The sequence below is a fragment of the Hyaena hyaena genome, unplaced genomic scaffold (genome assembly GCF_003009895.1).
Source record: "Hyaena hyaena isolate Hyena2069 unplaced genomic scaffold, ASM300989v1 scaffold_72, whole genome shotgun sequence".
NCBI classification, from domain to species: domain Eukaryota; kingdom Metazoa; phylum Chordata; class Mammalia; order Carnivora; family Hyaenidae; genus Hyaena; species Hyaena hyaena.
In genome coordinates this window covers 1919707-1947679 of record NW_024080703.1, presented here as the reverse complement: position 1 = coordinate 1947679, position 27973 = coordinate 1919707, and the positions used below count along the sequence as shown (strand labels likewise).

Sequence of the window (27973 nt, the reverse complement as noted above, 5' to 3'; positions counted from 1 at the left end):
TTTGTGTTGGGCAATGAGCCTGCTTAAGATTCTCTCTCTCTCTCTCTCTCTCTCTCTCTCTCTCTCTCTCGCTCCCCCTTTACCCTCCACCCCAGCTAGCACTCTTTTGCTCTAAAAAAATAAAATTAAAATTAAACAAATTTTTAAGAAGACATCCTATGGAATATTATGCAGTAGCCAGAGAAAATGGGCTAACTGATATATAGAGGGTAGTTATGGATGTAATTCTTAAAACATAGTGTAGTATAGTCTTCAATTTTATAAAATTATAGGAATGACTTCATTGTTTTAGATACAAAAATGAAGATATGCAGGCGACCCTATCAGTTTGAGATTTCATTCAGTTTAACAGTTTCACAGCAGGCTTCTTTGAGATTAATCCTTTTGTTGCAGATATATTAGCAAAGTAGACAATGTGGATCTTTCACACAATGTAACTTTGCTAGATGAAGATGACTGCTTGGGAAAGAGATCTATTTCCAAATAACTCAAAGTATCTCTTTTGGACAGTAGGCTGGCTAAACTAAGAAGAGGACTTTGGGCTGGCATATTTAGGAATGGATAAATATACTCCAAGAAGTATACTTTCATTTGCTAAAAAGAAAGTATACTTTCATTTGCTAAAAAGAAAGAAGTAAACTTTCATTTGCTAAAAAGGGAAGCTGGAAAATTCAGATAGATCTAAGTTCTGAGTTTTGTTTCGTGATCTTAATAGCCTGCTCCCCATACTCAGGCCAGGAAGCTGCGAGAATGGGGGGGGGGGAAGGATTGCTACACTCCTTCTGAGATTCGGGACCCCCCTCCATACTCTACTGCATACCTCCACACCCTCTCTGTCCTGGCGCTCCCAGTTACCTCTCATTCTTCATCCCATGCCTCTGAACAGCACCTTCAGACTGACACCTACGTTTGGTTGTCTGCTTAGCTTTATTGGTCTCCTTTTTTTTTAAATTACATTTTATTTTTTGGAGGAGTTTTAGATTCACAGAAAATTGAGAAAGATGTACAGAGGTTTCCCATATACTTCCTGCCTCCATGTGTGGATAGCCAGGGACAGCCTCCTCCACCGTTAACAGCCAACAGAGTGGTGCATTTGTTATGATCTACGAACCTTACACCAACACACCGTTATTATTCAGAGTGTGTAGTTTGCATTAGGGTTCAGCCTTGGTCTTGCACATTCTATGGTGTTTTGTTTTGTTTTGAGTAGGCTTCATCCCCAGCACTCAGGCCAACCCTCAGCTTAAACTCACGACCATTAGACCAAGAGCTGAGCTGAGATCGAGTCAGATGCTTAACCAACTGAGTCACCCAGGTGCCCCTCTGTGGGTTTTAACAGATGTATAATGGCATATGCCTACATGTCATACAGGGTAGCGTCACTGCCCCCCAAACCCTCTGCGCTCCACTGATTCGTCTCCCCCTGCCCCCAAACCCTAGCAACTATGGATCCTTATATTGTCTCCATGATGATACCTTTTCTAATACGTCGTATAGAATCATAGTCTTTTCAGACTGGCCTTTTTTTCAATTAGTAATTTGTGAAAACTTCAGGTTCTTCCATGCCTGGTAGCTCATTTCATTTTAGTGCTGAATAATACTCCATCCTCTGGATAAAAGACACCTTGTTGCTTCCACGTTTGGGCAGTTACAAATAAAGCTGCCGTCAACATCCATGTCTGCTTGACTTTTGATTCCAACTCCCTTCACTTCCCACCCTGGGAGGCTGTGCTGTGGATCACCATCAGCTGAACACTCGCAGCGTCAGGAGTCAACCCCACACCATCCCCTCACCTGTCCAGGGCGAAGCTTCTGAGAAGCCTTAGGACAGCTGAATTGAGAGGAAGGGACAAAACTCAGAAAAAACACGGAGTGCCCAAGCCTCCAGATTTATTCTGATTTGGCTCTGGCAATTGTTGTGGAACTTGGATTTCACAGACAATTAAAAATGAGTGGGTATACCTGTGGCAATGAGAGACAAGATTTCAAGGGCTGAATCTTCTTCCCTACCTCCCCCCAACCCCCGACCACACCCTGACGTGGGCTGAGAACAAAGATACAGGAGTCTCAGCCTGTCAGGGGTGACACTAACGAAACCGGGCACGGCAGGTGTACCGTGACATCAGAGGCAAGCTAGACACCGGAGAAGGGAGAGATGTGGAGAGAGAAGGGGAAGGGAGCAGCGTCGAGTTTCTGTTTATCTCACCTCTCCTGCCTCCCACGTCCAAGACCGAAGGGGTTTATAACGGGTTTGAAGTGAGGGGAAGAAGGAGGGAAAACATAGAGTAGAGCAAGCCTGCACCGGACACTTGCTACCCGCAGTTCGCGGGTGGGCCATCTCCCTGGATGGTTCTCTGGAGCTTCTGCGCAAGCGGCGAGGAGGGGCGAGGGAAGGGGTGCGGACAGACACCTCTTAGACGTGCGCACTCCACAGTGATGGGAGAAGAGCGTGCGTGCGAGTTGTCTGTGACCTGGCAAGCGTGATGCTCAACGGTGGGTCTGGCCACCCCAAGACCTCAGCAGGCGGATCAGGGGGACGGTTCCGATGGGTGTCTGGGGTCGAGGCAGGAGAGGCGGCATCCTTGGCACCAGGAAGATGGGGATCTATTCTCGTGCCCATGGGCCCCACCTGCACACCGTCTGTGTCGAGAGAAGCGACACTGATGGCATCAGCAGCCAGCTGTACTGGGCCCGCCACGCTACGACGAAGGACTAGCCCCTGCCCTTGCCAGCACCGCTTAGTTTCCATCTTCCTGGAGATAGAGCCAGCTCCGCAGAGACAGAAAAGGAGCTTGGAGAGGCAGCTCTGAATTGGGCCGGAGCTGAATCTAAATCATGAATTGGCTGAGAAATTGTTGGATTTGGCGGTTACCTTGGCTGGCCAACGTGAAGTTCTTCCTCTTCAGAACAAAATGATGGCTCCCAATCTAAGAAATGCTCCATGAAGCGAAAGGACCAGTTTAGCGATACAAATCTGCGACTGTACAGTTGATCTCCATCCCCCACCATGACGCAGCACTCGGGATATATACACTCTCTATGTTATATCTCACCTCGAACGAACACTTGGTGATAAAACCACACCAGAGAGGCATGCATTACGCTCCAATAGTATGTCCCAGTTAGTCGATTAAATGAGAAAACAAGGACACTAGGCAATCATACTTCTCACTCTTTACAATATTTAGAAAGCAACATAGAGTCAAAATGATGAATATGATTGTCAACATCCTAACAGCAAATCAACTTGAAGTAAAGCTGAGACATTCTTGTAAATGGTCTTTGAAATACAGTATGAATCCCATTGGGACAGAGATAAGGTAACTATTAAGGATGAACGTGAACCCCACAGAAATAAGTAAGGGGAAGAGAGTCTACTCAGTTTCAGAGAGGCTCCAAGATCCATGTTTGGGGAAATGAAATTGAGTGCATATTCAAGCTTTCCTTTGTTCTCAGCCTCGTGTTTCACCTGGATCTATAGTCTATCCTTATAATGACTGTACGAGGTGGTTGGGGCAAGTGTTAATAAGCACATTTTCCAGAGCACAGAGTGTCATCAGCATAGATGCGAAGTGCAAGCAGGAGCCCAAAGCAGAACGTTTTATGCGAGGAGATCTTTCTGTCACATCTGATGATATCTCTGCTATCACGTGGATTCTCAGGGTACCGCCTGGGATGATGTCAGTGTAATGTACACAGCTCTGTATTGAAATTCATTTTCTCTCTCTTCTACACACACACAATAATAGTGTACACTTATGAAATGCTGTGCAAAGGTAGGGCATTATCATCCTATGGAATCATGTGCTTCTCGTGCTTGACCTGTGACATCAGACCAACACTCAATCGATCCTGTCTTGAACACTGCTTGACTGTGAGAAAATCTTGCAAAGGAACTTTCAACATGTGATAAAGAAGAGAATCTGGGGGGCATTATGGTCAGAAACAAGAGGGTCGCATAGAGATGTGTTAGATCAACACGCTAGGACTAGAAAGAAAATAGGCATTTCTTTGGTGTTGTTTTTAGCCTTCCAGAATTTTATAGTGTTCTCCAGAATTTTGCACTTTTTAAAAAATTTTTTTTATGTTTATTTATTATTGAGACAGAGAGAAACAGAGCATGAGTGGGGGAGGGGCAGAGAGAGAGAGAGGGAGACACAGAATCTGAAGCAGATTCCAGGCTCTGAGCTGTCAGCACAGAGCCCGACGCGGGGCCTGAACCCACAAACCACGAGATCATGACCTGAGCCAAAGTTGGACGCTTAACTGACTGGGCCACCCAAGCGCCCCAGAATTTTGCACTTTCAAAAAGATGGAGGTGATATCAGGAAGATGAATTAAAATGATTATGCGAGTTGGGACACCTGGGTGGCTCTCAGTTGGTTAAGTGTCCAACTCTTGATCTTGGCTCAGGTCACGACCCCACAGTTTGTGAGTTCGAGCCCCAATCGGGCTCTGCACTAACGGTGTGAAGCCTGCTTGGGATTCTGTCTCTCCTTCTCTCTGCCTCTCCCCAGCTTGTGTTATCTCTCTCTCTCTCTTTCTCTCAAAATAAAATAATTTTTTAATTAAAAAAATGATTATGCAACTGAAAAATAGATCTAGGGCTGTTTTGTCTGTAAAAGGGTAGAGGACCCAGGATATAACACAGTTTTACAAAGAAGGTATAGACCAGTTATATATTATCATGTGCAAAGGCAACCAAAAAATTGTTTTAATAGCTCTATGAAGGAAGATGCCTGTGTAGGTCCAATTAATCAAGAGAGCCTGTGTGTCCTGTTAATCCCTTAAAGTTGAAATATGGAGATAGGGACTGAAATCAGAGTCTTGAATTATTTTTTCTTTGAAGTGACTTCGACAACTCTTCTATTATAGGCCAGTTATTTTGCATTTCTTGTTAAAAGTGTATGCTGGCATTTTATATTAATTAATACGTACAGAAAACTGCAAGGCTCCCAATTCCCTTAAAAGACGATTAGTCAGGGCACCTGGGTGGCTCAGTTGGTTAAGCGTCCAACTTTGGATCAGGTCATGATCTCACGGTTCGTGGATTCGAGCCCTGCATCAGGCTCTGTGCTGACAGCTAGCTCAGAGCCTGGAGCCTGTTTCAGATTCTGTGTCTCCCTCTCTCTCTGACCCTCCCCTGCTCATGCTCGTTCTCTCTCTCTCTTGGAAATAAATAAAACCTTTTTAAAAAGATGATTAGTCACATTTTTATAAATAGACTATATATATATATCATAACATACCTGTTCCTGAGAATATAGAATTTCTTTTCCCAATTTTTGTTCATACATTCTGATTCTTTCCTCAATCTGTAATACATTTATAGATAGTTAAATGTTTTATTAACTAGAAAGGAACAACTATGCATCATTATTACTGGTACCTTTCTGTCTTCTTTTTCTCATTTTCTAAATTAGCCTTTAGTTCTTGTATTTGCTTCTCCAAAACATGTTTTTCTCCGATCTTTCAATAGAAAATACATCACAAAGTAAATTACATCAACAGTGTACTCTATTTCTTCATAAGTCTGAAAAGGTATTTCTATTAAACTACATGCATATTCTACCTACTATCAAAAGTAATTCAGGGGAATAATGGGTTACATTTACTTGTAAATCCCCATAAATTGCAAGAATTTAATATCTCATGCTTCTATGTCCTATATATGGTCCATTTAAAGGCAGCCAGCTCTAGACAATATTACAAAGCAATCAAAACTTATTTTCATTCTCCTCTCCGTGCCTGCTCCCTCCCCCCCCTCCCCCCAGGATCCCTTTTCCTAAATCCCGTTTTCCCTCCTTCCTGTGACCTCTCCAGTTCATTACAGGCAGTAGCTGCTCTGGTTATTCTATTTCCTTATTTCTTTTTTTTTACCCAAACTGCTCTCAGGAAAGGATCTGACCAAATCAATCACATCAGAGCTTTATGCCATCCATTTCTCAGTATTGTTTATCTTTTACAAAGGGACAAAGTTTTGTTAAAAAGGAATGACTCTCTAACAGTGGAATTGTAGGCCTATGATGAGATTTCTTTGGGTACAGCCTGGATGTACCCCAGAATCAGACTATAGTGGGAATCGTGTCCTCTGTCTCTTCATGGGATTGACTCTCAGTGTAGCTTTCAAAGACATTGCTACTTTTTAAGAAGAATATATAAAGAATAAGTATGTTAATAATTATGGTCACACTAGTTACTATTATACCTCAGTTACTGATAATTTCCCCTTCATTGCTTCGTGCACTTCAACTGGTTTTGGAGATTTTGCCTGGCATGAAAATAAACATATGAAATATATTTGCATGAGATATAATATTTCAAATCAGTGCCTAGAGATGTGGTTTCTCTGCAGCTTAGAGAAAGCTCAGGCTTAGCTGAGCCTTAAAATAAGGCAGCCACAGTCCCACAGGGGGCTTCTCTGCCTTCGCTAACGTACAAAGCCCAGTGTTCTATACACATTGCATTTCCAGTTGGACAGTCACAGCCCATTAAAGCCAACTTTCCCATTTCCATCTTCTTTAACTGTATTACTCTGCACTCAGGTATTGGTCAGATTTTACCATTATACTTGGGTGTTTTTTTTTTCAATCAGGTGGGCAGCCATTACCCAGTGAAGTCACAAGCTTAAGAAAACTTTATTTTAGGGGCACCTGGGTGGCTCAGTTGGTTAAGCATCCAACTTCAGATCAGGTCATGATCTCACGGTTCGTGGGTTCGAGCCCTGCCTCGGGCTCTGTGCTGACAACTAGCTCAGAGCCTGGAGCCTGTTTTGGATTCTGTGTCTCCCTCTCTCTCTGCCCCTCCCCTGTTTACGCTGTCTCTCTCTCTCAGAAATAAAAAACAAACAAACAAACAAACAAACAAACCCTTTATTTTAAATGATAACTATGATGACTTTTCACTACTGATCTCTCTGATGATGGTAAGAGTAGATGGCAGTGAGAAAACAGACTGAATGTAAAAATCTGCCCTAAAAGACAGAAAAAGGCGCTCCTTATTACTACCACTACCCCTCTGGTGGGCTCTGTGACCCAAAAGGCCCCAAATCTGTTGCCCATCTTGGTGAGGTGGGCTCTACGCAGGAGGGTCTGGTGCAAGGTCCGGGAACAGCAGCTAGAGAGTTCTGCAGAATAAAGTAAAAAGAACCCAGAGCTCCCCGTGGGTAATCAGAAGTGAGGGCTGGGAAGAGACAGAGCAAATGGCCAGGCAAGACCACAAGGCTGGAGGTCTTATGGTGTGTGGTGAGGCCACAGGTGGCCAGTGTCCAGGGATGATGTCCACTCTTCAATCTGAGATGGCATCTTGGGGATGCCTCCTCATCCTCCTGAAATTTACATAGACAAAGGTGTCATGTGGGTCAGTCATTTTAGTAGAAATCACAGAATTGGATTGAATTTCATAACTGATTAAACAAAACAGAAACTGGGATGGCAAACAGAGCACCATGAAAATCAGAGACTGACTTGGTTCAGTGGAAGAAGGACCCACACACAGCGACAACCACCAGAATATGACCAGGGCCCCTGGCGGGAAACACAGGGTGTGCTTTAGGCTGCCACAAAGCCCAGAAGGTGGGTTTGAACAAATTTTAAACTTCTATCTGAAAGAACAGAGAGAACCCAGTTGACATCAGCTGCTACGAATAAGAATAACAAAATGTGTAATAACAGCCCATAAAAGCCATCATTTACTGAGGGCCTACTGTGTGCCAGCCACATCACATATATTACTATTTATTTCTATATACTAACCTATTGATACTTTCACTCCTATTACTTTAGATTTTTTATTGATAGATGATGCATGCACGTAGTTTTTAAATGAGCTACCGATAGCATACACGAACCTGAAACTCTCACTTGCCGGAAGCTAAGGGCTTTGTTTGTTCGTTCTGTTTTTTACTTTTTCTCATAATCATTATAAATAAATAATAGTCTTTATTGATTTGGGCTTCTCCACAAATCAAGATTAAGAATTTAAAGCATTCCCGTTACTTCCTGGAAATTGTCTTTTATCTCTTTTATTACTGTCTTACTTCCATTGTCTCTGTCTTGTTTCCTGAAAACTCTATTAGAAAAATATTAGACGATCCATCCTCCATATCTTCACTTTTCTCATAATTTCTGTCTGCCATTTTGCACTATGTCCTAGGAAACTATTTTCACTTAATCTTCCAGATTATTAATTAGGTCTTGAGCTGTCAATTTTATTATTTAACCTGTCCATTGCTGGGGGGTTTTTTGTTGTTGTTACTTCCAAGAAATCGTTCTTTCCCCCAGACTGCTTCTTTTTCATAGAAGCCTTTCCTTCCTTAACGGAGAAAACTTTCTCTTGACTGTTTCCTCAAATATATTAATTTTATTTTTTTTAATGTTTATTTATTTTTGAGAAAGAGAGAGACAGAGTGCAAACAGGGGAGGGGCAGAGAGAGAGAGACACACACACAGAATCCGAAGCAGGCTCCAGGCTCTCAGCTGTTAACACAGAGTCCAATGCAGGGCTCAAACCCACAGCCCATGAGATCATGAATTGAGCTGAAGTCGGATGCTTGACTGACTGACTGAGCCACCCAAGTGACCCCCAAAATATATTAATTAAATTTAACAATGTCTTTTAAGTTCTTGTCTCTTCTCTGACTTATCCATTTCCTGTGGAGCCAATGGCTGTTTCTTCTCTTTGGTTTTCACTCACTAAATATTTGCTGAATTCCTATGATGTGACAAGAAACATTCTAAGAACTGAAGGTACAACAGAAAACAGAACAGGGCTGCCACAGAGGGGACATATTTGAGAGGCATTATGGCAGAGGTAGAACTTAGAGAACTCTTTGAGTGAGAAGGAACTGCTTATAACTTCTTATTTGGGCAACTAAGTGGACAAAGGTACCATTTACTAAGATAAGAAAAAAATAGGAATAGGGATAATTTTGTGTGCTACTATTCTTAATTTTTTATTTATTAATTTATTTAAATTTACATCCAAGTTAGTTAGCATAGAGTGCTCTAGTATTCTTGCTTAAGGAGGAAGAAGTTGGTAAGTTCAGATTCAGATACTGTGAGTTTGAGAGACCCATGGCACATTCAAATGACATGTAATAGGCAACTGGGACAAGGGTCTGGAATTTGGGAGTGGGGTTGATGCTAGAGATATAATTTGGAGTCACCAATATTTTAGTTGAAGCTGAATACCTGGGTGAGGCCCTGCATTAAATTGTACAGATAGAGACAAAGACAAGGTCAGAGATGGAACCCTATGGCCAGATGTGGCTGACCTGTAGCTCTGATTTATCCTCAGCCAATCAGGAATTCTCAAACCCAGATCCTAACCCACTGCTCTTACCTTCATTCTCTAAACTCTAACTCCTACTCCCTCAGTCCTCACAATCCCGGAGAGCCCTTTGAAGTGGTTCTAGAACTACTCAAATAAATGTTCCCTTAGTTGTCTACACAGTATCTCAAACTGCCAGCGGAAACCACCAACTACTGCTACCAATGTTGTGACTCAGTCTTCCCAAGTCCCATGGAACAGAAAGCTGGACAAAAAAGCAAAGCTTTAAGGCACAACAACACCAATTTAACAAAACCACTGAGAAGTGTTCGTTATCACTAGCCTTCCTTGGATTCAAAAAAGTGAGGATCGCCAAAGTGACCGTGGCATGCGCTTTTTAGAATCTTTCCACCTATTTGTTCTCAAAGGGCACCATCCACTCAACTGGCCTCTCTTCCTAGAACCAGGCAGTACAGAATGAGCTCATTGCCATTTGATCAACAATGGACCAAGGAAATCATTAGGGTAAGAATTCCAAGCTTTGCAAGGCACTTGCCAGTATGCTAGCGGAGAAAAAATGAACCCAAACTTTAACAATTATGCCACATGGGGCGCCTGGGTGGCTTAGTCGGTTAACTTTCACTTAGGTCATGATCTCGCGGTTCGTGGGTTCGAGCTCCGCGTTGGGCTCTGTGCTGACTGCCAGCTGGGAGCCTGGACCCTATTTCAGAGTCTGTATCTCCCTCTCTCTCTGACCCTCCCCTGCTCATGCTGTCTCTCTCTCTCTCTCCTCTAGAAATAAATAAAACAAAAAAAACAAAACAAACAAAAAAAAAAAACAAACAAAAAAACCCAATTATGCCACAAAAAGTTAAGAAAATGGTTTGGCCAAACAAAAAAAATGCTCCCAAGTAGAAAGACATTTGTATTTATTCACTTTACTATATCCAAAGTCATACCTGTAACTTAAAGTTTGTTACAGTGTCTGTGTTTAAATTCACGTAGAGTAAAAACTAGCTCCAATTTTCAAGGCTCCCTTTTCCTGCCTCTCATATAATGATCGACGCTGTAATAACTAAAGATAAGCCTGTTGCTAAAGCAAATCTTCTATAAAGCAAATAATCATTCAATCCCCCCCAAAAGACAATACTCCTACAATGACAAAGATAGTTTCTCTTTTCATTGCAAAAAAAACCCCACAAAAACCAAAAAACAACAAAGCACTACATGTAGACTAGAGTGTTTGCTCTCCAGTTTGAGTTGACCTTTCAACTTTGGTACAGCTCATTATATTGAATCCTGGCTCTGTCCACATTAAACTGTCATTTTGTTTTGTCAGCTGCCGACATTCCACTTTCTCTGGAACACGCACGCTGGCCTTTCTGTTGCTACTTCATTGTCAGGGGCAAACATTGGACTGCTAAGCAATAGATAGAGGTGAAAATGAATGGTAATATCAATACGAAAGTAGATAACTTCCTAAGTAGGAAAATGTAAATAATTATAAAAATAACCAAAAATTGTGATTAGAAATAATTTCCATAAACAGTTCTCATTTTCTTTTGAATTTGTTTTATAACTAAAAAAATCATAAAATTAGGAAATAACGTTCATTTTTAACAGGTTATAATTCTTAAGTTCGTTTCCATCTTTTTTGCATTTAAAACATATTAAAAACCAACATTTAATCAATATAATCTTTTTAAAAATTTTAGCGCTTTATTTATTTTTGAGAGAGACAGAAAGAGAGAGGGTGATTGGGGGAGGTGGAGAGGGAGACATAGATTCTGTCAGCACAGACCCTGATGCGGGGCTCAAACCCACGACCTGCGAGATCATGACCTGAGCTGCAGTCGGACGCTCAACCAACTGAGCCATCCAGGCGCCCCTTAATCAATAAAATCTTCTAAATTAGGAAGCAACAGCCACTGTAATAACTGAAAAAGTGCAATTATGTTTATTAATCACCATAAGATGAGCCATATTCCTGATCATACCCACTTTCTTCTTTTCTTGTCAATGAGTCATTGCATTCTCTTATTTCTCCTAATTTCCACAAATATCCCTTTTCTGAAATTTTGGCATTCTTTCTGAGCTTAGCGCCTCCTTGCATCTCCTTTAAACCATTAAATACATTACTATCAAAACAATCTTTCTAACTCATCATAAAGAAAGGTAATCTTCTGTCCCTAAAATGTCATTAATCTTGACTTTTATATTAACATTTTGTTTCTTTTTACCTTCTAAGTAAAACAGCTATTTTTAAACAACAGTATGAGCCGGTGGGTGCCAGTTGGCTGGGCAACAGAGAGAGCAAGCTCATGAGGAGAGGAGAGCCAGTCTGTGTGCTCACAGGTGGGAGACAACCGTCTGGGGGACTAGGAACATTGAAATAAAATATGAGGCTGTATGTAAGCAAGCATTCATCACTGTACAGGCCAAAAGTAAAAACAAGACATTTATCTACACATATTGCCAGTGAATCTTCTTCTAATAAACTTGTTAAGCTAGGGACAAGTCTTCATCTGATGTGCCCTCCATCAGGGGGCTCTGAACATCTTGTCCAGATGATGCAGCTACAAAGCCCTATAGAATCCATGCGGATCCGGGCAATATGCCAATCTCAAGCATGTCTTCTCAAAGGTCCAGAAGGCCACAAAGTCTATGTGGGTTTGGCCTCCTCACCCAGTTCCAGATCATCCTAGACTTTACAGACACACCTTCTATCAAACTATCTGATCTAAGAAATATGTAATCAAAACTCTTCCATGATGGAAATGTCTCTATTGAGGGTGATGAGGTCATTGTTTTCAATAGCAAAAGAACAGTAAGTTGATAGCGATTGGTTAAGTAAATTATGCTACCTCCATGGAGTAAACACTGTACATAGATTATACACATTGAGTGGCACTGAACGATGTTCACCATATCTCGTGTGTGCAAATCTGTAGCAAGATTTGTCCGAGGGGATGGTCACAAGAAGCTTTTAATGATGATCCCCGGGTGGCAGGATTCTTTTTTTCCTTTCTTCTCTGGACATTTCTTTATTGAGAAAATTTATACAAGTATGAATGTTTTATAAAAAGATTTCAGACTTCTGGCATCCCACATGGGATGAAAACAAAACAAAGCAAAACAAAACAAAAAAGCCACTGCCATACTATTAGCAAGAAAATCCAGATACACTACAGAATCACAACCTTTCTTGGACCCGTCAGAGAACGGAGGTCACAACCCGGCAACATGAATTCCAAAGAGGAACGGGGCGCTGCCATGGGGGATGTGATGCGTGAACAGTGTCGTCTCCAGCAGAAGTAGTGCCGTGCCACTTGCAACACAAGCAGGGAAGAAAAATAAGCTAAAATGTGAAATCACTGCAGCGCAAGAATGGGTTACAGAGCAGTGTAAGTAGCTGGGGGCACAGTTACAAGGAGAGTTCACACTTACCCCCAGCCTTTTGAGATGCTCAGGGGGATAACTGAGGGCAGGGCAGGACACTTGCTGATGGTGCAGACTTCAGGAGGGGCTCAGCTGATGCTAAGAGGAAAGTACCCTCCCTGGAATAGAAGGGCAAGTCTTAAGTTTCTGGAAGAGGGGAAGCAAATTCTCTGGCCAATCAAACTCGAAGAAGGTGATCAGCAGAGAAGTGTAAGACACCAGGCCCCACCCACTTCTCCCAGGGCTTTCTGTCCTAGGAAAGAAAAACTTTCAACTGCTGGGGAGGGCAGCAAGCCTTCTTGCTCACAGGGCATAGGTGAGGATGTCTTATGCCAAGGCGGTAAATTAAAGAAACATTTCCTTCCCGGGAAGCAATTGTCTTGGGCCTTAGGGTCTGTAATAATACCAAGGGGAGGTTCCTACTATTGCAGGAGGGATGGGAAAATCCTGCCCCAGGGCAGCTTCAGATACAGGCGCAGGTAGACCACCACAGAGAGGAGGGGCGGGAGTCCTGAGAGAGCCCACCTCTGAAGCCCAGGCACACAGCACTCCCCAAAGACTTGTCTGGACTAGAACAAGAGAGAACCCTCTCGGTGTCACTAATGGACTACCAAGCAATAGCTACCTGCTACTGAGGGAGGGATAGGAGCACAGAGAAAGACCTACTCTGTGGCACAAGTGCAAAGGTTCTGCTGAAATGGAGGATGGAGCAGCATGCAGGAAAAAGCATTCTGTTCCTCTTGCTCTCATTCCAAACACACATCCACAGCACCAACCAAACTCAGCTCAATTCAACTTCTAGCTAGATTGGCTCAATCTCTTTACAATAGCCATCTGATAGAAGAAGAGGCGTGCCTTTTCCAGATGTGAATACCATTTACTTCAATTTCTACTAGTCTGCACATGATGTTTGGTAGTCAATCAAAAATTATGAGACAGACAAAAAGGCAAGGGAAAAAGAACCTACTGTCAGGAGATAAAGCAAATCAACAAAGATCAGATTCAAAGATGACCCAGGGGCGCCTGGGTGGCTCAGTTGGTTAAGCATCTGACTCTGGCTCAGGTCATGATCTCACAGCTCATGAGTTTGAGCCCCGCATCGGGCTCTGTGCTGACAGCTCAGAGCCCAGAGCCTGCTTTGGATTCTGCGTCTCCCTCTCTCTTTACCCCTTCCCCACTCACACTCTGTCTCTCTGTCTCTCTCAAAAATAAACATTAAAAAAATTAAAAAAAAATAGATGACCCAGATCTTGGAACTATCAGTTGGGGGTGTTAAAATAACTATAATTAAAATGTTAAAGAACCCAGAGAAAAAGCCAACAACATGGATGATAATAAATAGGAGATTTCAGCAGAGAGATGGGAAATAGATATCAAAAAAGAATCATAATGGAAATACTAGAAATGGAAAAGACAACACCAAAAATGAATTTCTGTGATGACTCATCAACAGATACAATACAGCTGAGGAAAACAATTAGTGAATTTGAAGGCAGGACAAAAGAAATTCTCCTAATTGAAACACAAAGAGGAAAAAAAATAGTTCAAAATTGATGAGCAGAACATTCACGAGATGTGGGACAGTATTAGTCTAGCATACGTGTAATGGGAGTCTCAGGAGGAGAAGGCAGAGAGAATGCGGCAAAAGAGATAATGAGAGATAATGGTCAGAGGTTAAAATGAAAGACATCAAACCACAAATCCAAGAAGCTCAAACAAGAGACAAAGAATTCATTGCCAGCAGATCTGCACTGTAAGAACTGTAAACGGAAGTCCTTCAGGAAGAGGGAATATGATACCAGACAGAAACTGAGATCTACCTTAAGAAATGAAAGCTCAGGGTAAACACTACAAGTGAAGGTATCAAATGCAAATCTTGCTGTGACAAATTATATCAGGGTTTTTGTTATATTAAAATATATCAAATTTCAAAATTCCTGAAGGTACAACATGTTAGGGATTCCAAGGACTGTACTTTTGATGGAAACATTGGGAGAGATCATCCAGGGGCATTTGAAGCCAGATAAATGGACAGACATGAATTTCATAATGACTTTTTGGAGAGCTCTTAAGAAACACTAAGAGCTAAGAGTAAGCTATTTGGTAGGAGATTCTCAAAGATTCCTAAAAATTGCAGTGACTTTGTATTGATCTCCTATTCATCAGTTACTTGGGAGCCTCAGTCCAAATTCTTTTTTTGTTGCTTTCATAATACATATTCTCCTAGCTCTTTCAATGGTCATATAAACATCTAAAACTGTATTAGAATCTTTCTAATCATAATATAGGCAATTAACTTAAAAGTATGTTTATGCCTTTTTTAATGTAAACCAATAGAAATGTTATGTATCCTAACCAGAATTATCCTCTAGATTGTTTAGGCTCATGTCAATGAATTCTGGTGACATGAAACTGAATATGGGCTCATCATACAAATACATTTAGCCAATGGATTCACTGAACTCCATAACGTTTCATGGCATTTGTTGTAGGTATCTACTACATATTATATTATATTATATTATATTATATTATATTATATTACCATACCATATCATACTATATATTTATATATTCATATATATCCATATGTATTCATATATATTCATATATTCAACAGAGGGATGGATCCCACATTGAGAATGGTGAAGAGGATCTTCTAGCTATTTTCAAGATTTTTAAAAGCCTAAATAAAAATGTACCTAGATTCCCTAATAAAGCTGTATAAACTAACAATCGTTAAGAACTTTTTGGAGTTGGTTGGCATTAAATCAATTCAGTGAAATATCACTGGTTGTCTAAGGTTGATCAGATATGCAAGGTAAGAGTAATATGTACTAAATGAATAAGGGAAAACAAATAACTTTAATAAGTTTAAGAGTTTTTACTTTAAAAAAAATTTTTTTTGTAGTTTCTTTATTTTTGAGACAAAGAGAGACAGAGCATTAGTTGGGGAGGAGCAGAGAGAGAGGGAGACACAGAATCTGAAACGGGCTCCAGGCTCTGAGCTGTTAGCACAGAGCCTGATGTGGGGCTTGAACCCACAAACTGTGGGATCTGACCTGAGCCAAAGTCGGATGCTTAACTGACTGAGCCACCCAAGCACCCCTTACTTTTTTATTTTATTTAAAAAATTTTTCTAATGTTTATTTATTTTTGAGAGAGGGAGAGAGACAGACCACTAGTGGGGGAGGGGCAGGGAGAGGGACAGAATCCAAAACAGGCTCCAGGCTGTCAGCACAGAGGCTGATGCGGGGCTTGAACTCACAAACTGTGAGATCATGACCTGAGCCCAAGTCGGATGCTCAACTGACTGAACTACCCATGCACCCCAGTTCAGGGTTTTTTAATGAGCAAGCAGAGACTACAGGAAAAGAAAACAAAGGGATATTAAATAAAGAAAAGTTTAAATACCATCTTCCATGAAATTACATGCCTTAAGAAGAAAAATTTGGTGTGTTGTAAAATTATCCCCAGGGTGTGCTGGCAAACCTGGGATCTGGGGGAGACCTGGCCTGAAGAGCTCAGGGCTGGAGAAACTCACAAATTAGTAGAGTTAGATCCAAAGAGGGTGGCCAAGAGTCCAATGCCAGTGTCCATGGGGGTGCAGCTACCTCAGGCTTGACTCTGGCCAGCGTCCACACTGAAGTGGTCCTACAGTCGTGAGTTCTAGGACAGAATTCGTGGCACCCACCGGCACAACTGGTACCTGCAACAATGGCAGGTAGGAGGAGCGACAGCATGTGAAATGGTCAGTCTTCTCCCGGTCAGTCTTCTCCCGGCCTTCTCCCAGTCTTCAAGTCCGGGCAGTACCAGAACTCTGGCTAAATGACCTGGTGTTCAAGACTGGCCTCAACCCTCCCCCCACCCTCAACCCACCCCCCACCCCCGAAACTGGAGAGAAACCCACAGCTGGAATCCAAGGAAATGGAATAACGGAGCACCATGTGGTGAGAAACAAGATGGCTGCCCTGTGGGCTCCTGAATGTACAGATGACATTCTCATTACCACCAGGCTGATATTACGTGTGCTCAGGCCCTAGCAACTGCCCCGGGGCTGAGAGTGCCTAAGGGAGCATAGATATTGGTACAAATCCCAAATTTATCTCTTCCTGATTCCCACAGCAATATCTTAGGTCCTTAGTTAAGTTATTCAAAAATATCGTAAACTCTACAAATAAAATGCTATTCTTGTTCCCGAAGAAAATAAACCAAAAGACAAAGAAAAAAAAAATCCATTATGTGATTCTTAACAAAAAAAAAAACCAAAACCCATTTTTCATCTGTGCAACAAATATCGAATATTATTTTCAGTTCCAAACATACTGAAAGTCTTTATTTAATTTCTCATCGAACTGCTCAGAATAAAATAATGTAGAAAGTAAGAGCCGCCTTTCAGTTGAAGTCTAAATATAATATCACTCAGGAATCTAAAGATGAATTCATTTTAGTGGTAAGGGAGACATTTGATTTTGAAATAAAATCGGTAAGTATAGTGTATGATTTCAATAATCTTTTCATTTTGAAGTTAATTTATGAAAGAAAGATCTAGAACGATCAGGAAAATTCTGTCGTGTCAACCTGATCTACCAAAACACGGGGGAATATTGCTTGACGGCCGCTGAAAGGCCCGCGCATGCGCAGAATTACCCTATCGCTGTAGTCTACCGCCACCAGCGCAGTGACCAAAACGCTCTTGCCTTCATTGCTCTGCGGAGCTGTTAGCTGCCTGCTCTACCATGCGAAGCCAAAGCGAAAAAGAATGAAATAAGGAAACAATAAACAGATTATATTATTTTCGTCCCTGATGATGTTTATTTTAAACTTCATGTGCAGGGCGCCTGGGTGGCTCAGTTGGTTACGCGTCTGACTTTGGGGCCGGTCATAATCTCTAGTCCTGGGTTCGATCCTACATCTGGCTCTGTGCTGAGAGAGTTCAGAGCCTGGAGCCTGCTTCAGATTCTGTCTCCGTGTCTCTCTCTTTTTCAAATATAAATAAACATTCAAAAATTAATTAAACTTCGTGTACAATTTAATCAAAGAGTTGCAGTGGTGAATTTCCTTTAATCAAAGGCGAGCAGTGGTGAATTTCAGAAAGATTTTCCCCTCCCCTACCTAGCTATAATACTCTATAACAATCATCCTCTCCCCCATAATAATATTTTTATTAAATTAACTGGCCTGCAGGGTGAATATGGTCATAATTGCAAGAAGGTTGCGAAAATATTTTACTTGACAGTTTTTGAGTGTTACAAGAATAATGTTCCAGACTTTTTGTTGAAGTCTTTTATGCTGTACGGATTGCTTTGTACTGAGTAAACTTTAAGAATGGGAACATGATTGACTGGGTCTATGCCCCATTTCCCACACAGAGGGTCCTGATGCTTTCTGCCGACCTAAGCACACACCATATGTTCCATGAGCATAGACCGGGTTACCCCGTGGAAGCTCAGAAGTCTTTCAGAGAAGCATTGACTGGGTGCAACCTTAATTAACTAATTACCCAGGGTGGGGGGCGAGGGGAGGGGCGGCAGGCAAAACCCTGGGAAGTCAATCTAACCTTGTTATGTGAAGCCTTAGTATCTGAAATGTTTTACAGATATCAAAAAATAAACTTTACACAAAACGCTGTCCAAATACAAATTTGATGTTGTGAAATCCTTCATAAATAGAAATCCAACGGCAGTGTTCGTATCATGCTTTTCAGACTGGCTAAACACCCAGTTTATCAATGTGTACTCCTCTGGGTGAAGCATGTGCTCCGTTCCCACCGAATGACACAGATTTCAAAAAAATAAGTATGATTAATTAGATAAGATAAGTGACTGATGTAAAAAGTTCCTTCTGCGAGCTCTCTGGGCTTTTGCGTCCAGTAAATGTTACAAGGCCCTTTAAAGGCAATTTTTAAGAAACCCAGCGAACTGGACTTCTTTTGAATTTTTTAATTAAAAAAATTGGAATTCTTTTTTAAAATTTTTAAGAAATCCAGTCTGATAAACGATTTCAAAGAGAAAAAGAGGGAAATTATAACCGGTGTGCATGACACTATACCACATAGAAAGGTGATATAAGGGAGCGCTTATGATAAAAGTATTAACCACATAGTGATAGCGGTGAACTAGAAAAAACATATTTAGCTTTAACATCGAGTCAATTCATGTAAATATATAAACACTAGTTTATGTCATCTCCCCCCCCGCCCCCCACCCTGGTCTCATTTTTACTTACTGTTTAAACATTAACTTCTGAGTCCCTCCAGCTGACAAGACACACTGTCAGGCTTTGACGACATCAAAATAACAATCATTACAGTCAGAAGGAAAGACTGTGACCCTACAGTACACCCCACAGAGCTGAGACCTCTGTGAGGTCTTGTCTGCCTTTGTCTCTCCTTTACAGGGCGTTTTCTAGGGGTGAGAACAAGTGGTTAGTTCTGCCCCTCATGGCTGTGACCTTGGGAGCTCCATTTCGATCTGTAAACTGAGGACCCTGGAGTTTCTGCTCTGCAATTGCAGGACTTAGTTAGGGCCTTGGGCTTGCTGCAGCGATGGGGCAGCTCTTCCAGCGGCTGTGATCCTGAGATTAGAGGCTCAGTCGCTCTGTCCCAGTCGCCGGCCTTACTCTGTAGTTCTCCTGTCATCTGCTCAGAGCCTCAGACTCACCCACCACCGCCGAGGGGCCTGACTTCATGGCAGTTGGTGGCGCCTTCTGAAACAGGACACTGCCTTGGCCATAGGCTCCCAAAGTCCCTCCACCCAGTTTGGCTGCTCTGTCCACACAGGTCAGCCTGCCACACGGCACACTCCTGCCAGGGGGTATTTTTGTTTTGTTGTTGTTGTTGTTGTTGTTGTTTGCACCCTCCACAAATCCCCCCCCAATCAATATAAAACAAAACCAAAACACAAACAAAACAAATAAACAAAAACTTCCCAAGAACTGGTTCTAAACATCCAGTTTAGAAAATTTGCATCGGCCATGCACCAAATTTCCCCCCAAATGTCATTCTCCCCTTTCAGAAATGACACTGCTTTCCAGTTGTCCACACTTCCTAACTCTCCGCACGGTGGCGGTGCTTTCAGAGGAGAATGCTTTGTCTCCGCTCTGGGGGAGTGAGTCCTTCTCTCTACCTGCTCGCTTACTCCTCTGCAGTGAGCCACCTGGCTGCTGAGTTGGCGTGAGAAGCTTGTGTTTCTGCACTGGGAACAAGGATGAGCCAGGCAGCAAGGTTCTGCTTTGCTCCTCCATGTCTCAAGTGTTCGAGAAGCAGATTCTGCCCCCAGTGGGAGAAGGAGGAAGAACATGGGAACGCGCAGAAACAAGAGTATGGCTACATGTATCGCCAACTGGCTTCTAAGCTTTCTAAACACGGGGAAAGAGTTTTGACTAGTTACACAATTCACACTGCCCACAGGCTAGAACTTCAATTCCCATTACTCACAGCAGAAGAAAGTTCCCCTCAGGATCATTATAAAGAGAGGGATTGTGTAATACAAGGAGCGGTGCCTCCGCAGGGTTCACACAAGAAGCCAACGTTGCACTGAACATCCCAGAGCTACTACTTAACATGGTTTTTTGGGGCGCCCGGGTGGCTCACTCGGTTAGGTGTCCGACTTCGGCTCAGGTCATGATATCACAGTTCGTGGGTTCGAGCCCCGCATCAAGCCTTGTGCTGACAGCTCAGAGCCTGGAGCCTGCTTCAGATTCTGTCTCCCTCTCTCTCTGCCCCAGCCCCACTCACTCTCTCTTTCTTAAAAAATAAGTAAACATTTAAAAAAATGGTCTTTTTTATGGACCAGTAGTACCGCTGCAGTGGCAAAAGCAAGTCTGATTATTGGGGGCGTGGTGGATTAGGACAGTAATAGCATAGAATTCATGCCTGCATGTCTCTGACTGCGTGAGTTAATCCCATTGTCAATTAGAATACTATGAGCAAACTGGGGCGCCTGGGTGGCCCAGTCGGTTAAGCATCCAACTTTGGCTCAGGTCATGATCTCATGGTTTGTGAGCACAGAGCCCCACGTCGGGCTCTGTGCTGACAGCTCAGAGCCTGGCGCCTGCTTCAGATTCTGTGACTCCCTCTCTCTCTGCCTCTCCCTCTATCTCTCTCTCTCTCAAAAAATAAATAAACATTTTAAAAAATTGGAATACTATGAGCAAATGGACTGTGTAGCTGCATGCCCTTCAGGGAATTTTCAGTAAGCTTCTGATAGATATTGGGCAGTAAGGAGTTCGAAATTATACACCCTAGAAGGTGCTTTGAATGTGACTTTTCTGTCTTGTTAATTTAATAGAGACCCACTAAGCCTTAGTGACTAAGCTAAATAAAGCACCAACCTAGGGATAAGGGTGGCATCTTCTTGGGCAGTCAAGGGGCCAACAAGGACACCTTGGTGCACAGAAGAGCAGACAGAGCCCCGCCTGGCTGCACACACAGAAAGTAGGGGGAATCCGGTGGCCGAGACATTGGCCTTGCTGATGCCAGACGTGAGGTCGCAACAGCACTAACCAAACGGTGGCCCCTGTAGACGAGAATGTCATAGGGTGTGGGCATCTGAGAAGTTCTTACCGCAGGCTGTTCTTCCTTTGCAGATTTCTTTGGACTCTTAACTCTCTTGCTCTTACCAGGCGCTACACTGAAGGAGGGCGAGCGTGCCCTTGAAATGGCTCCGGCCTTGGAAGGAACCACGGGTTGTAAGGGCCACGGAGACAAAGGCGATTCTTTCCCCTTGAGTGTTTTCCGGCCCTGGCACACAAAAGCAACCAGCTTGGTTATTCTCACTTCCCGCTTCCGGTTCACGCCTCTTTCTTTTCCTCCCTTGAGCCGGCGTTTCAGGGTAAAGTTTCCAGTCCCAAAGGGCATGGGTCTGTTCCCCTCACTCCCACTTGGCCTGATTGAATTTGCAGGCTGGGTCTGGTTTTCCACTCCTCCCACTGATGCTGGTGTACCAAGAAAAACATACCAACAGATTCAATGGTTTCTGGAAGCAGCTGCAAAGGTGGGGTGGAGTGAAGAGTGGGATGCAGTGGCAGCTTGCGGGCTGTCACTGATTTGTGGGAAGCCAGGGAATAGAAGGTAGGAGGGAAGGGATAGGAATCTGAAGAGACGGGGCATGAGCCTAAGGCTTAGTGTACCAGGGGCCCCTTCCTTTCCCCTCAGCCAAGCTTGCCTTCTGGTCAGTGTACACTCCCCCTACTGATCTCAGCCTTCAGGCTCCTGGTTTCCCACCCACACTTTTTTTTTTTTAAGTTTATTTATTTATTTTGTGAGAGGGAAAGCATGAATGGAGGAGGGCAAAGAGAGAGGGAGAGACAGACTCCCAAGCACGCTCCACACTGTCAGTGCAGAGCCTGATGCAGGGCTCGAACCCACGAACCGTGAGATCATGACCTGAGCCCAAGTCGGACACGTAACTGACTGAGCCACCCAGGTGCTCCTCCCATACACACTTTTAAGCATGTTCTCCTTCAGACTCAGATCTCAGGAGCTGAAAAGTCTCGGTATGGTATGTATGCATTCTTCAACCCAGATGCCAAAGTAAGACACACACAGACTGAAAGACAAAAAAAGAACTGAAATTTAAATGCAAACCTTGCTGCTTAGGCTGTCGATCTTCTTCCTTATTTCCATTTCCTCCTTCTGTTTATTAATCTGTGAAATGGAAGACCCGTATCATTTGTTATCATTTACAAAGACTCCAAAGGAGAATTTTCTAGTGAACTTCCTCAAGCAGCAAAAGCATAGAATTATAAACCCCTTGACTGCTAAAACTATCACGAGGATGTAAGTTATAATGTTGAATATGAACTAGAAAATACATTTGTACTCAGAAAAAGAGCACTTAAAAGAGGTGAACAGAAAGAAATAAAATCGTAAATGTTTAAAGTCATTAGCATTTATTCATTGTTTTAAGCCTAACAGAGATTCTAGAGAAATAAACATTGTTTGCTTTTGTGGTAATAATTTGTTTCATATATTACTACCATAGCTATAAATCCCAGGCCTCATAAAATTTGTGAAGAAACTTCAGATAATTCAACAGCCAGACTTCAATCATATAATGAAGAGATTTTGATTTAAAGAATCAATTCTAGTTTCCAGGCATAAAAGGCTTTTTATCATATGTATAATCGAGATATAATCGACACATAATGCTATATTAGTTTCAGGTCTGCAACATAATTCAAAATTTGCATCTATGACAACAAATCTAGTTAACATCCATCACCACACAGTTACATTTGTTTCTTGTGATGAGAACATTCAAGATTTACTCTCTTAGCAACTTCAAATACACAATATAGTATTATTAACTACAGTCACCATGTTGTACACGATGCTCCTATGAACTCTTTCTATTTTGTAAGTGGAGATCTGTACCTTTTGACCACCTTCACCCATTTCACCCATGTCCCACCCTACCCACTGGCATTTATAAGTTCATTTTCGTAGGTTTTCTTTAGATTCCACCCATAGGTAAGGTTATAAAGTATTTGTCTTTCTCTAATTCCCTTTACTTTGTATAATTTCCTTAAAACCCATCCATGTGGCTGCAAGGGGCAAATAATACATGATTCACGCATGCTTCAATGATGTTAAGCTTTTTTTTCATCATATTATGTTACAAGTAATGGCAGTGATCCTAATTCTGGCTAATCTTATGGAATTAAAAAATAAGAAATACCTCTAACCGTTCATCTCACTGGTGTCTCATCAATTACATAGCTCTCCCCTACAGAGAGTGCAGAATTCAGTAGAAGGCAGGTCTGTCTCATGAACGATTGAGGTCTGGGGGGAGGGTAACTGATATCCATGGAGCACCGCATTTGGGGGAACCTGGGCAGGTGTGCTACGATCAAGGAGAACACGCAAAGCTGGGATTTTATTTCAAACGCAAGAGGACACCACTGAAGGATTTTAAGTGGGGGGGAGGGGTGTATGTGTGTGACATGATAATATTCATATTATGAAGACACAGTCTGGCAGGAGTTATGTGTGTCCCGGCTGTGTAACTGCTGGGAAAACAACCCTACCACAGATGACAACTATAAACTCTGGGAAAAAAATGTAAAAAGAAGCAATTACCTGAAGACAATGGCTTTTGACTTGACAGTGATGCCCAGGCCATCTGGGCAGAGCACCGGAAATTGAAGGAAAACCAGCAGCCTTTCAGGACGCTGAGCACACGGTTCAGGGCAACCACAGCCAATGAAAGGCCCCAAGGCAAGGAGACCCCCAGGAAAGACTGCAGAGCCCCAAAGTGTGTGCATGGATTTTGCCCAAACTCTAGCTGATGCCTGAATGATGCCTGCAGCGGACAGAAGGCTCAAAGACCGAATCAGGACTGGAGATGCCTCCACCCGCCACGTGTGGGACATGGCTTGCATTTGATTCCAACCAAATTCATTGCCTGATTTTTAAAATTCATTTATTTTTTTTTCTGAGGGAGAACGTGAGCAGAGGAGGGGCACAGAGGGGGACAGAGGATCCTCTGCGCTGTCAGCACAGAGCCCGATGCGGGGCCCCAACTCACAAATCGTGAGGTCATGACTTGAGCAGAAGTTGGACGCTCAACCCACTGAGCCGCCCAGGCGCCCCCTCAGTGCCTGATTTTTAAAAATGACACATAACATTCGTAATGCCCTTAAAATCCCCAAGGGCTCCACATACAAAGGTGTGTGGTTGATCTATTCTCAAGGGAAGAGACTATTAACAGACTGACGCTCAGACAGTAGCCAAAACTCTAGTGGAATGAGATCTCTAAAGTGCTGAAAGAATGAAAGAAACCAACACTGTCAACTGGGGATTCTGTGCTGAGAGAAAGTATCTTTCAAGATCAAAGGCAAAAGAGGGGTGCCTGGGCGGCTCAATCGCTTAGGTGTTGGACTTCAGCTTAAGGTCATGATCTCTCAGTTTGTGGGTTCGAGCTCCACATTGGGCTCTGTGCTGACAGCTCAGAGCCTGGAGCCTGCTTCCGACTCTGTGTCCCTCTCTCTCTGCCCCTCCCCTGCTCACGCTCTGTCTCTCTGTCTCTCTCTCAAAAATAAACAAACACTAAAAAAAAAAAAAAAAATTGAAGGCAAAAGAAAGATGCTTTTGGGTAAAAAAAAATAGACGGACTGCATCACCACAGTCCTGACCTATCAGAAACTCTAAAAGAATCTCCTCAGACTGAAGAAAAATGATCCCAGGGAGAGCCTCCAATCTTTAGGGAGGCATGCAGAGCATCAGAAATGATAAATATGTAGGACTATTTTGTCTTAATTTCTTTCAAATACACACAACTTTTTAAAGCAAAAACTATATGAAAATAAAATAATAAAGCAAAAATTATAGAGGCAGCTGGCTGGCTCAGTGGGTAGAATTCACAACAGTTGTTGTGAGTTCGAGCCCCTCATTGGGTGTAAAGATTACATAAACAGAGCTGTAAAAAAATAAAGCAAAGATTGTAATGTGATGCAAGTATAATACATAAAACAACTTTCACCCTACATGACTCACTGGTTCTGTTTTTGGGCTTTGTATTCCCTTCCATCAACCTGTATGTTTATCCTTAGGCCAATATCATTGTACCCTGACTACTGTGTCTTTAGATTGAATCTTGAAAGCAGGTTGTGTGAGTCCTTTAGCTTTGTTCTTTCCCCAAATCATTTCAGCTATTCAATGTCCATGCATTTCCATATATAATTTAGAGGAGATTGTTGATTAATAATAATAATTAAAAGAGCCTGCTAGAATTTTGATTGGGATTGTGTTGAATCTATAAATCTAGAGATACCTGAGAGCTCAATATGCATTGTCTCAATCATGAATATGGTGTGTTTTTTCCATCTATTTAAGTCTTAATTTCTCTCAGCCATGTTTTGTATGGTTTTGTACATATTTTGTCAAATTTATCCATAAGCATTTCATATATTTATACTAGTATAAGTTGTTTTTATTTCAATTTTTCATTATTTATTGCTTGTATACAGACGTACATTATTTTTATATCTTGAGCTTTGAAACCTTGCTAAATTCACTTATTAATTCTAGTGGCTTCTCTCTAGATTCTTTAAGATTTCTTATATAGATGATCATGTCATCTGGGAATAAAACTTCTTCTTTTCCAATCTGGATGCTATTTACTTTTATGCTATTTATTTCTTTTTCTTTTATTATGTTTTGTTTATTTATTTTTTATTTTTTGAGAGAGAGGCAGACAGCATGAGCAAGGGAGGGTCAGAGAGAGAGGGAAACACAGAATCAGAAGCAGGCCCAGGCTCTGAGTTAGCTGTCAGCACAGAGCCCAACATGAGGCTTGAACCCCCAAACCATGAGATCATGACCTGAGCTGAAGTCAGATGCTTAACCAACTGAGCCACCCAGGCACTCCTATTTATTTCTTTTTCTTACATTATTATACTGGCTAAATCCTAAACTACAATGTTGAATAGAAGTGATAAGCGCAGAAATTCTTGTCTCATTTCTGATCTTAGTTTCAATCCCCATGAAACATGTCTAAGTGTTTTGCAAATACCCATTAGTAGCTCTATTCCCATTTCTTTGAGAGTTTCTATCACAGATGTGTATTGGACTTTCTCAAATTCTTTTTCTACATTTATCTGTCCCCTGGCTCCCCCATTTTACATTTTTTCCCATATGCAAAACACATTCATCATCACCCAAGCCTCCCCCAAATCCCATCCAGTTACAGGGTCAGCTGGAAGCCCAGATCTCAATGTTTACTTATTTGAGAGAGAGAGAGAGATTGGGGAGGAGAGGCAGAGAGAGGGAGGGAGAGAGGGAGAGAGGGAATCCCAAGCAGGCTCCACACTGTCAGCACAAAGCCCGATACGGGGCTCCAATCGCGACCTGTGAAATCATGACCTGAGCCAAAATCAAGAGTCGGACGCTCAACCGACTGAGCCACCCAGGTGCCCCATGGCTAATCGTTTTTGAAATTCATTCCTTCATGTACTAGTAACAGATATTTGGGTATCTATTCTGTGGCCGCCACCATGGAAGGCTTTGGACAAGATGCAGCTCCTGCTCTCTAGTAGCCTGCTGGATGGTGACAGCAGATACCTCAACAGGCCCGCTGTACACAGTGTGAGGAGAGCCACATGAAGGGGGCCATGTGCTGTGTCAACCTATATAAACACCTCATCCAGTCCAGGGCAGCAATGGGGAGGGGTTCCCAGAGGTGTTATCTGATCTCTGACCTGAAGTATGACTAGAAGCTAACCCAGGGAGGGCACTTTAGGAAGAGGAAGCCAGAGAGAAGAAACCGAACTCTGAGACAGTTTGCCATAAACCTCCTGATTTGGGGCAGACAGCCGCATCTGCTAGTTCCGTAGGGAACGAATTGCTACAAGGGTGTGTGGGCTTCGTGGTAATGGATTTTGAACACACCCGCTCACAGGAACATTCCTTTCACAAGGTCTGCCCTCTGCCTCTGTGACTTATCAGGAGATCATAAAGGCAGAGCAGGGCTCCCACATGGCCAGGAGTGTGTGGGACACATTTTCTTCATGGTGGGCAGCAAAGGAGAACTTGCTCCTCTCCCTGTCATGTATAAAGGGAGGCAGTCACACTGAGCCACTACTGTGTCATGTTCATCTGCATTAAGAGCAACTATTCTTGGGGCACCTGGGTGGCTCAGTCCAGTAAGCGTCTGACTTCAGCTCAGGTCTTGATGTAACAGTTCGTGAGTTTGAGCCTCGCATGGGGCTCTGTGCTGACAGCTCAGAGCCTGGAGCCTGCTTCAGATTCTGTGTCTCCTTCTCTCTTTCTCTCTCTCTCTGCCCCTCTCCAGCTCATGCTCTGTTTACCTCTCCAAAATAAATAAACTTAAAAAAAATAATTTTAAAAAGGGCCACTACTCTCCAGAGCTACAACGTGATGCGGTTTCGCGCAGATCACTGAAAGCAGGCCCCAGGTTCCAAAGTGGTGCTCAGCCCTAGGGTGGCAATTGGTGGTGAACTGTGGATTCTACATGGGGGACGCCAGCTTTAGAACAGTGATGGTACCAATGAGAAGTGACAGAATCATCTCAATTTTATCAAATACACAGGCCTAGGCACAGAAATTCAATCATATATTTTATTACAGTAAATGTCTGAGTCACCAAAAGATTGGTTTCCTCATTGAATGGCCAAACACTGCCACATTCCTACCCAGAATAGGACTAGACAGACCCAAGGCCTGACTCAGAGGGAGCTCAGACAACAGGGAACCTGGTTACAGGATCAAGGCCAAGTGTAGCAATAACTCAGGGCTGTGCCC

At 42.6% G+C, this 27973-nt stretch overlaps 1 protein-coding gene across 1 annotated transcript in view; it reads right to left on the bottom strand.

Annotated features, from left to right (window-relative positions):
• Window positions 1-27973, bottom strand: part of CUNH10orf67 (chromosome unknown C10orf67 homolog) — a 162011-nt gene that overhangs the window by 51648 nt on the left and 82390 nt on the right. Inside the window, 5 exon segments of the mRNA XM_039233064.1 lie at window positions 5250-5315; window positions 5390-5469; window positions 6209-6271; window positions 21275-21451; window positions 22298-22357. Of these exon segments, the coding sequence (XP_039088995.1) occupies window positions 5250-5315; window positions 5390-5469; window positions 6209-6271; window positions 21275-21451; window positions 22298-22357 (446 nt within the window).